Source organism: Drosophila busckii, chromosome 2L (assembly GCF_011750605.1).
Source record: "Drosophila busckii strain San Diego stock center, stock number 13000-0081.31 chromosome 2L, ASM1175060v1, whole genome shotgun sequence".
NCBI classification, from domain to species: domain Eukaryota; kingdom Metazoa; phylum Arthropoda; class Insecta; order Diptera; family Drosophilidae; genus Drosophila; species Drosophila busckii.
This window is the reverse complement of record NC_046604.1, coordinates 13,792,430-13,802,256: the sequence shown is the minus strand read 5'-3', so window position 1 is coordinate 13,802,256 and position 9,827 is coordinate 13,792,430. Positions and strand designations below refer to the sequence as shown.

The 9,827-nt window shown below is 35.8% G+C and overlaps 3 protein-coding genes across 3 annotated transcripts in view; all 3 read right to left on the bottom strand.

Annotated features, from left to right (window-relative positions):
- LOC108594250 (villin-like protein quail) overlaps positions 1–356 on the bottom strand; it is an 11,743-nt gene extending 11,387 nt beyond the window's left edge. Inside the window, exon 1 of the mRNA XM_017979371.2 lies at positions 92–356. Coding sequence (XP_017834860.1) covers positions 92–115 — 24 coding nt within the window. The 5' untranslated portion in view covers positions 116–356. The remainder of the gene's footprint in view (positions 1–91) is intronic.
- Positions 357–7,103: 6,747 nt separating this feature from the next.
- On the bottom strand, positions 7,104–7,966 carry LOC108603918 (formin-C). Its single transcript, XM_017993112.1, has 2 exons — positions 7,572–7,966; positions 7,104–7,519 (listed from the first exon to the last, which is right to left on the bottom strand). Exons 1-2 carry the CDS (start codon positions 7,915–7,917, stop codon positions 7,278–7,280), a joined length of 588 nt encoding a protein of 195 aa, XP_017848601.1. The 5' UTR covers positions 7,918–7,966; the 3' UTR covers positions 7,104–7,277.
- Positions 7,967–8,493: 527 nt separating this feature from the next.
- LOC108600922 (elongation factor Ts, mitochondrial) lies at positions 8,494–9,825 on the bottom strand. The gene is made up of 3 exons (XM_017988759.2): positions 9,510–9,825; positions 9,174–9,422; positions 8,494–9,118 (listed from the first exon to the last, which is right to left on the bottom strand). The coding sequence occupies exons 1-3, from the start codon at positions 9,687–9,689 to the stop codon at positions 8,585–8,587; spliced, it is 963 nt and encodes a 320-aa protein (XP_017844248.1). The 5' UTR covers positions 9,690–9,825; the 3' UTR covers positions 8,494–8,584.
- Positions 9,826–9,827: the final 2 nt, after the last annotated feature.

The following is a 9,827-nucleotide window of genomic DNA, read 5'->3' as shown; positions in this document are numbered from 1 at the left end:
AGAGAGAGAGAGAGAGAGAGAGACATGCTTGGGGACATAATAAGCATGCATAATGGATATACAACTAAAAAATAGTCAAGCCTGTAATTACCGTTTCTTTTGGCGACAGCTCCATCTTGCAGTGGGACGCAAAATCTTTGTGTGAGAAGAGTGAGAGCAACAGGTAGTAGTAGAGCTAGCCTTGAACTAGTTTTGTATTTATTGCCGGCCAGTGATAGTTTCTGCCACTGCAGGGGACGCCGCGCCGCTCTCAAAGTGAAATCCTTTTTGAAAGCGTTACAAATTTCACACACACGCGCGCGCGCTCACACACAAAAACAATTGACACGGCTCTTTATAATAATTAACTTAAACTCAAGAATTTTGCATAGTAATGTAATGATAAATGTAATTTTTTTTTTTTTTTTAATCTGTATGTTTGATTAAATGGCAAAAGCCTCACAAGATGTTTTTTGAGTTTTCACAGTGCGCGTGCAACTCGCGTTTATAGTTTTCAATTTTCAGTTAACTGTTTTGCGCGCCGTCCGTTGCTGGTAAGCCAGGCGCAAGAGCCAAATGCAGACTGGTCGCAGCGCATGCGGCAACAACGCAGTTTATGGCTCAAAAGACCCAAAGTCAAAAGTTGTTGTCTGTCGCTGACTCAGAGACTTGTGAGCATGAATGAAATTATCAGGTGAGTGTGAGAGAGAAAAGCAGAAAGCGCAGCGCGTTTGCTTTTGCTTTTGCGGTGAGCGGCCGTCAGAGCTCCAACGGTATATTAAGCTATGTGTGTGTGTGCCATTTGATCTTGGCTTTGGCTGTTAAAGGGTTTGTTACCTTACTTACTTATGCCATCATTTCCCTAGAAGACTTTTCTGTCGATTCTCTTGCATTAACTGCAGTTATAGCGGCTTTAGCAAGCGCTTTAACTCTTTATATAATATATATTTAATATAGAATTTATTCTGCATTTTTGTAACAAGTTTTTATAAAGTGACTTTATAAGCTAAGTTTGCATGTTTTCGTTACTTATGCATTATTTAAATTATTTTTCGAAATCCTCAAAAATTGTTTTGTTGCCATATTTTCGAATTCCATTTATTATTAAAAATATCTGCATTATTTAAATATTAATAATTGACTGTCAATTTGGATTTAAATTTAATTTCGTAACTCTACAAAAATGGACTTCAACTTTATATGCGTTAATATTCAACTGATTTTAATAAATATGAGAATTTTCAGCTGCTTGAAAACATAGCTAACAATTAACAGTAAAAAGCGTTAGCAATAAGAGTCATATTTAAACTTTTTTAAACTTTGAAATTCCAAAGCTAAAAACCTAAAAGAACATAAAACTAAGTTTTAAGAAATTATTCCAAAATCATTTTCATTACCGTGTAATTTTTATAAATTAAAAATGTAATTATAATAAATTATAACTTATAATGATTGCGTTCCCTGCTAAAAAATGTTGTCTACAGTTTTTCAATAATTCATTTGGCATTTAAAACTTTATTTTATTCGTTTATGTATTCAAACTTTTAGTTTAATAGTTTCAACTTAAGTAAGTTAGAGTATTCAAGAATATATAACCTTAAGTCTTAGCTCATTAGTGAGCGCATATAAGCCACTTGCAGCATTTACCGCATGCAATGATGCATATAGAGATGTAAACATAAGTATTATAGACATTCAAACAACCGAGTCCGAGTCTTGTAAGTAGTTGGGGAAATGGACAGTTGAACTATCAGGTTTCCTTTCGTTTGTCAACAGATTTGCTTGACTGCATATTGAACGTCTTATGATTTAGGCACGCCCTCCAAAAAAAAAAAAAATAGCACTTGGCCTTTCTTTAAACAACACAATGTAAGCGTCATTTGTTTAAACAATTTAAACTATTGTTTAGGCAATTAGGAGCAACAACAAAAGAAAAACAGCATTGGGTGGCACGCTAATGAGTTTAAACTTGGGCTGTAACTTAAGCTGCAACAATGCGTTGCCTTTCAAAGCAAACATAAATATATCTTTTTCCAAAGTTCAATCAACCATTGAGAGTTGAGTTGACTTTGAGGCGTGAACAAGAAAGAAAAACACAGCAAAAAAATGAAAGCAAATGTAAATTCAAGAGTTTTTTCTTTCCTTTTTTTTTTTGGCATGCAAAAGGAAAATTGTTGAAAAATGCATTTTTTATAATTTATGATAATTACCACACGTCAAACAATTGACTTTTCCAACTCTTTGTTTTGTTGTTGCTACAATTTGATTGTTTGCTTTATTTTTTAGCTATTAACGACATTTACGTAAAGTTTAAAACAATGCCTGGCTGCAATTTATTATAACAACAACAACACCTGTGACTTGTTTGGCATTTCGCTTGCCACAAAATGCAGCACGGCGGGGCCGGCGGCACCAATGTACCGCTTGATAAATGTTTTTTTTTTCGTTTTGTATGCGCTTTGCCATCTGCTCTAACTTACTTTTGCCCCCCATCCATAGCTGTTGATGATTGCATCGATTTATATATATATATATTTCTATCTTTTTTTCTACAGTGTCTGCTGTCTGTTGTTGTCTTTTCATTAGCTCGAATGTTGCACAGTTGCACATAACTATGGCAAACATGCCGCAATGTCTAACTCTTCTTCTTCGTTCTTCTTCTTATTTTTCTAGTCGCTTATAGCTGTAGCTCACCTTGGCTGGCCTCGGCAATGTTAATTGCCAACGTTTTCAAGTTCTGGCTTTGGCTTTGGCGTTGCAACAGCTGACGACGTTAAGATCAGAAATGGAAATGCGGCCAATACCTGATATCTGAGCATCAAATAAAATAAAACTGTAAATTTTATGCTCCAATTGTAAAAAATAATGTATCAGTTGCAAAAGCAGAGATCAATCAATTAGCTCAGTATTGATGAGTATTGAGAGAATTTAAAAAAAAATCTTTAATCAAATATGAAGCAATAAAATCAATTAACTAATACTAAATTCAAAAGAAAAGCTTCTTAATTAGCTAATCAAATTTTTATCTTTTACTGTTAGCAACATTGCCCAGTCATTTTGTTGGCCGCTCTATAATTGAAAAAATCTACAGATTTATTTTAGTGTTCAGCTGATAGCAAATTAACATAAAATTTTCTACACATTAAAATTAAAGAAAAGCTGCAAACTAACTTAAATCAAAAACCTATTTCTTGTGCCTTGCCACACAAAAGAAAAGTAAAATAAACTGGTTTAGGGGCATCTGTGGGGTTTTCTGGCATTTCTACATGATTTTTAATTAACTTGGCTATAAGTCAACACAGATGAAAAGCAAAAGAGAGCGAGCGCATGTTTAATAATTATATTTGACTTTATACAAAAAGTCAAATTGATTTTGTTGTGTTGCAAAGACTACCGTTAAATGTTGCTGCTGCTATTGTTGCAACAAAAAAATAAAAATACAAAAATTTTACAAAGCGTAACGAAATGAAAAGCGTTGTGTGTCTGTGTGTGTGTGTGTGGAGGCGGCTGCTGTTGTTGCCTGTTGTCTTCCCACGCCGGAAAAGGGCGCACAAGACAAGAGCAGAGTTCAAAATAATTTTAGTTTAAATACAGTGGGTGCCCCCTGCTCAAAGAAAAAAAAAAAAAAAACAGTTGAGAAAAGCCAGCAATTGCACAAGTTAAAAAAAAATAACAAAGCAAAAAAATATATAAAAAATATAATAGGCGACTAAGAAATACACACATCGGTACAAACTTCGTAGCTACAACTTTAAAGATTATATAAGCAAGTATATACACATTTAAATAAAAACATATAAAGCAGTACTTATAAATATTTAAATTGCTTTCCTAACGTTAAGCAACCCCATCGAGTGTTGCAGTTGTACTTTAAGCCGTTAGTTAACAGTTATTTAACATGCAATTAACCTGAGCATACTAAACAAAACAAAATAAAAATGCAAATATATGAAGTCAGTCGTCTAACCCATTTACCAGATAAGCCTGATGAACTCGTACGCCTATTTATGTTGAAAATGTTATGGTGCAATAACTTTCTAACAAGCACAGCCGCTCACCTCTCTCTCTTACTTTTTTTTCTCTCTCTTTAGTAGCTTGGGTCATTCATCTTAATTATCACACGGCCTCAGCGTTAGAAGAAGAAACACAGAAATAGACTGACCAGCCAACACTTTTAATGTGCTACAAAATTCATTAGGCCAGGCCCAGAGAGCAAAACAAAAAACCCCAAGCACAATAATATGATCTCATCTAGAGTTTTTTTTAAAACAGCGCACATTGTGTGCATAGAACATAGTACACCCAAAAGAAATTGTTCCCATACCTTTCTAATTTTTATATTTTAGCCATGTTTGGACATTTAATCACCGGAAGCTATCTCTAAGCATCATCAGCAGCAAGACACGCTTAATTACAAGCAATCCGCATCTCCCGCTGTTGAGATTTGAGATTTTTTGGGCCTTGGCTTATTCAAATTGCTTCGTTTCCAGTGTTTGATTTCAATTTCCAGCTTTTCATAATTTGTTGCGCTTTTCTAAACAACAGCAGCACGTACATAAATATGATATGCATAACAAATACAGTCATTATGTTTATGGTAATAGTTATCTTTGTGAGCTACTACAACTACTTTAAGATATGCTAATTAATTGACGCTTTGAAGCAAGAACATGTGACTAGTTATTAATATTTTATCGCAGTTAATAAGATACTTGTGTACAAAGACATCAGTTGGTTCTAGATACTAATAATTAAAGCTAACCTATAAATATCGGCCTATAAATATCTAGCTTATATTAAACTTTTATGTTTACTAACATTTTCACAGCTTAGCTTAACCACATGCATATTTATATATGCAATGAACACTAATTTCTTATTATAGCCATGTTTTGTTAAACAAATTTTTGGCAATATATTGTCTGCATGTTGCGCAATGCAAAAGCTCTGAGCTTAATTTAGTTTGTTTTAATATGCAATTGATAAACTCATTTAACTAACTTTATGCACTCATTATATATGTAAATAGCGTATTAAGTTATTAATACAGCAAATTTAGTGAATTTCTTTATTCATATACATTAGCTTTTTGTCACGCTGTCACAGCATGTGTGTATTGCATTTCAATAAATACGTTCCACATGTGTTGGGGCATCAATTTATTTGTCAAGCCGCTATTACTTTATTTAAAATCTAATTTGAATTGTTCACATGCAATAAATCAACACTTAAGTGCTCATTTTGCTTATTTCCACAGCTTTTCACAATTAACACTCACCTGTTTAATGAAATTAAACGGCGGCATTTTGCTTTGCACTAATTTGTTGTTGTTGTTGTTGTTGTTGATGTTGTCATGCAAAGCGCACCAAAACTGCAGCTGCAGGTGTTTTGCTTGCTTTTATTACAATTAACGTTGCAATTGCGCGATAATAAACACTATCCAATTAAAGAAAACAAATTAAAAACAATTTTCAGAGCAATTTCTCACACTGCGTCGTCGTTTGTCGCGCGCGCCTCTGTTTTGCCTAATATGCTTCTTTCTATGCGGTTTTAACAAATTTACCGTTGCAGCAAAAGAAACAATCAGATGAGCGAGATAGAGCGAGAGCACTCCTATGCGTTGTTATTGCAAAATAATTAATGTTTGCTTTCTGTTTGTTTGTTTGTACTGCTTCTTTGCGTAATTCATAATTTTCTTGCGAAAATTTTAGTTGCAGCGGAAATAAAGACTCACACTTTCCAAACAAATTAACCCGAATTGCCAAACGGAAGCACAGCGAATAGCGTAAAATAACAATAGCAATAATTTTGCGTTGGCCTATGCGTGAGCGTTGGTAAAGTGGACTTAACCCGTGAAAAGGCGGCTTACGACTGAATTTAAGTTTATGTACATACATCTACTAATACATACCTACACTCATATGCATGTTGACTAGCACCACCGCCGCCGCCACCGACAAAGAGAGTAATTGAAGCGCGGCTTTGTCAACCAACGCAAGCGTAGAGCCAAGGGCGTAGTCTATTATGGGCAGGGGGCTTGCCGAAAATCAAAGACTCTGGTTAAGGCAGTTTAAACATATTCTTAAGAGTAATTTTAATTTTGTAGTCTGAAAAATAAATGTGTATATTAATACATCCTCTTAAATTATATACTGACTACGCTTATGGCAGCAGCAACATTTGGTGTCGTGTTGTGACCCTTTAGAAGCGTAGCTTTTTTTTGTTGGTAGCCTAAGCAGAGGTTAATATGTTTGTTTGCTTGTGTGTGTGTGTATTGTTTATATTATGTTTCTTAGAATAATTACACACTTGTTGCCTTATTATAATTCTGATATTAGGCGCTAGAATTATAACACTACACACTGCTACAAAACCAATTAAAAATGTGCATTTATTTACATACAGGGTGTCCAATGTTTGTTACATATGTATGTTTTAGACATAAGTTAATACATACTTGCTAATAAATACACATAATTAATATAACACTATGCACTTCTACAAAAACAAATTTAATATATGTATTTTTGTACATACAGGGTGTCCCATGTTTGTTACATATGCATGAATATAATGTAAGAATGTAAACAAATTTTAGTCATACGTTAATACATACTTGCTAATACATAAATAATACATATTATTAATAAACAAAAGCTTTATTCTTTATTTAAACAGATTTCATAAATCTGCAATCTGGACAAAATGCAGCTAAAAGCAATGCCCGTAAATGCATATTTTGTGAAAATGTGAAGTTTGATTTTTTATCTTTCAATATAACGCACCGATTGATCTGAAACTTTGGGAGATTATAATATACATATGTAGCTAGAATGATGTTAGTCTATGTAATATGTCGGAAAATTCGGAAAATTCATGAAAATTTGCAAGTTAATTTTTATTTTAAGTTCGATTTATTTGAAATTTGGCATGTACAATCTTACTAACATTATAAACATAATGCCGTTTACAGCTATTTGATATCTTTATTAGAACTTAAATAAATCGCATTTAAAGTTTTCATTAAATTGCAATTGTCATGCTGCAAAGCAAACTTTTTCTTTTACATACGCACACATACACACATATGTATGCATGTGTGCAGCTATTTTAGTTAGAGAGCGCCAGCAGGATAGGTGATCGCAAAGGAGACAAGCAAAGCATAGGTGACAAAAACATTTGCAGTTGTTGTTTTTTTTATTCTCTTATGTTTGCATTAATGTAAAGGAGAATATGTGTATGTGTGTGTAGTTTTTGTTCTGTTTATGTAAAAGCTGTATAGAATTTCACACATTTGCTTAAGCTGAATCCGAGGTTGATGCTGACGTCACTTGGTCTTGCATTAAGACGAGAATGCACTCTCGCACTAATACACGCGCATGGGCTATATCACGCAACAGGCGCTCCTTGGGCGCACGTATGCCAATCAAAGTGGGTCCCAAATTGCTGTGTATTTCAGCAATAACTCCCAAAAGTTTCTCATAGGCATCCACAATGCTGCTGTTATTATTATTATTATTATTATTGTTGATGTTGGCATCTGCAAAATGTTTATGATTATTGCTCTTTTCATATTAACAATTGCAACACACCTGTCATATTTGCTGCCATATTCTTATTAAAAGACATTAAATGCAGCTGCGCTTGCACATATTTTGTAAATTCCAATTTGGCCAATACCTGGTTGTATTCATTAGCATAGGCTATGGAATCGTGTGAGTGACGGCCCAGCTGCACACCCTTGGCTCGCTGATGTTGCTGGCCTATGGGTATTATTTCCACACGCGGTGTGGGCGTTAAGTCCAAAGGACTCTCATTAGCTTCGCTGACTTCTTGATCTTCTTGTTGTAGTCGGTTTGATTCACGTTTAGCCGGCACTGCAGTTACAGTTATATCGCTATATCTGGAACGAAATGAATCCAAGTCTATGTAATCCATTTTTGGGTTTGATTTATTTCGGCAACTTGGAGAGTTTCTAGTTGTCAAAGCAAAGCTGTCAGTTTGACATTTCATTGATGCAACTCTATAAAATATTCATTAAAATATGATATATTTTATATGCATACTTATTTTATTATGATAGGCAACAATCCCTGGCGCTCAACACTTGAATTACAGTATATTTTCTGCCGTTAGATGGCGCTGCAGTCATTCTCTCTAATCAAAGGGTATTAAAACGTTGACGCTTGTTATGGCACTGCACTTCCTTCATGGGGGTGCATAGCATTAAAAAGTTCTACGATATAGAATTACAGTTAAGCGATCCACAAGTGTTTCCGCCTTCAACACTTTTGACGCAATTGCATGCGGGTTAATTACAAAGCGCACAGTCTGTTAACTTGGCCTGAAGCCGGTTCTGTTGCCTGTTGCAGAGGGAAGGCAACGAAGCGTGCTTCCCTATACAAAACAGACAATACTACCCCCGAATTTGTAGCTTAAAGCATGACGCACGCAATAGGAACTCAGCACAACTTGTTTTCAATTTTAGTTTTAGTTTAGTTTTTTTTTTTTTAGATTCTGGTTCGCTGTTCTTTTTTGGCATGCAAAAATGTTGACCAGAAAGTCAGTATTAACAATCAAGGTTATAACAAATTATTATAGTTAATTAGTTGCTGCTCTGTCGCTGTTGGTTTTGCATAATTTCGGCCAGTTCCCGTTGCGTCTTTTCGCCGCATTCAAAGCGATGATAGTCCACAACTTGGATTTGTTGCTCCTGCAGCATTTCACCCATAGTTTTGTCCGCATCCAACAGATACTCTTGGTGTATGAGACACGTTTCATCGTCCTTATTCTCCGCTGGCTTGTCCTTCTCATATTCACCTACTTTCAAAGGTTTCATGCCCACAATTTGCTGGCATATGCTCTTTTGAAATTCCACATCGTCAAATTCTTGCTTGGAGCGGAAGGCTACAATAGCGCCGTATTTTCCAACTTGTGTAATATTTTGTATAGTGCCCACATTGGTGGGTGCTGGATGTGCATAGCCGGCCAGCCGTAAATCATTGTTGACCTTAAAACAAAGCGCTCGTCGTATGCTGGCGTTCTCGCCCATTGCACCTATAAGCAGCGCTAAATGATCACCCAAATTGCCGCCTTGTGGTGTGGCTAGATTCTTCAAGGCATCAGAGTCGAAGCCAAGCTGCAAATGCAAACAAATTAGTAACATAAAACATTTAATTAAATGCTTTTCTTACTTTCCACAAGTCACCATCAAACTCTGTCAAGTCCGTATAGTGTAAAACTATGCGTGAAACATGGTCAACAAAACGCTTAAACGTATCATTGCGTGCCACAAAGTCTGTCTCGCAGTTGAGTTCCACCATGGCGCCACGATTACCGCTGACCAGCACACCCACCAGCCCCTGTGTGGTGACACGGTCCGCTACTTTGGTAGCCTTCGACCAGCCCAAGGATTGTGCCTGCTCATGTAACCATTTCTCCGCCTGCGAAAATATAGGGATGATTAGTTGGATCTTCTTTGCTTGCCATGATCTTATGTAGCAATGAACCGCATGTGGTTCCACACTTACTTGCTGCACATCGTTGTTATGCAACTCCAGCGCCTTTTTACAATTGGCAAACGTGTAGCCGGTCTTCTTGCGAAGAGCTGCCAGGGCGCTCTTCTGCATGCCCGCACCCACACCGGCTCCACTCACGCACAGCTGGCGCGTGGTGTGCAGTGTTCGCATACATAACTTCTGTAGCAACATTTTCAGTTATTTTTTTAACGCAGCGAATGTACAATTTCTGACTAAAAATTTATAAAACTGACCGTAAATGTAGCACTTGCTTGTCGTTTAAAATTTAGTGTGCTAAAACGACCTATACACTCTTAAATTTAATAAACT

Coding starts and splice junctions, on each gene's coding strand:
- LOC108603918 (XM_017993112.1), bottom strand. CDS start 7,917: ATGGATTACATAGACTTGGATTCATTTCGTTCCAGATATAGCGATATA. Junction 7,520..7,571: donor TATGGCAGCAAATATGACAG/GTGTGTTGCAAT, acceptor AACATTTTGCAG/ATGCCAACATCAACAATAAT.
- LOC108600922 (XM_017988759.2), bottom strand. CDS start 9,689: ATGTTGCTACAGAAGTTATGTATGCGAACACTGCACACCACGCGCCAG. Junction 9,423..9,509: donor ATAACAACGATGTGCAGCAA/GTAAGTGTGGAA, acceptor ATATTTTCGCAG/GCGGAGAAATGGTTACATGA. Junction 9,119..9,173: donor TTGATGGTGACTTGTGGAAA/GTAAGAAAAGCA, acceptor TTGCATTTGCAG/CTTGGCTTCGACTCTGATGC.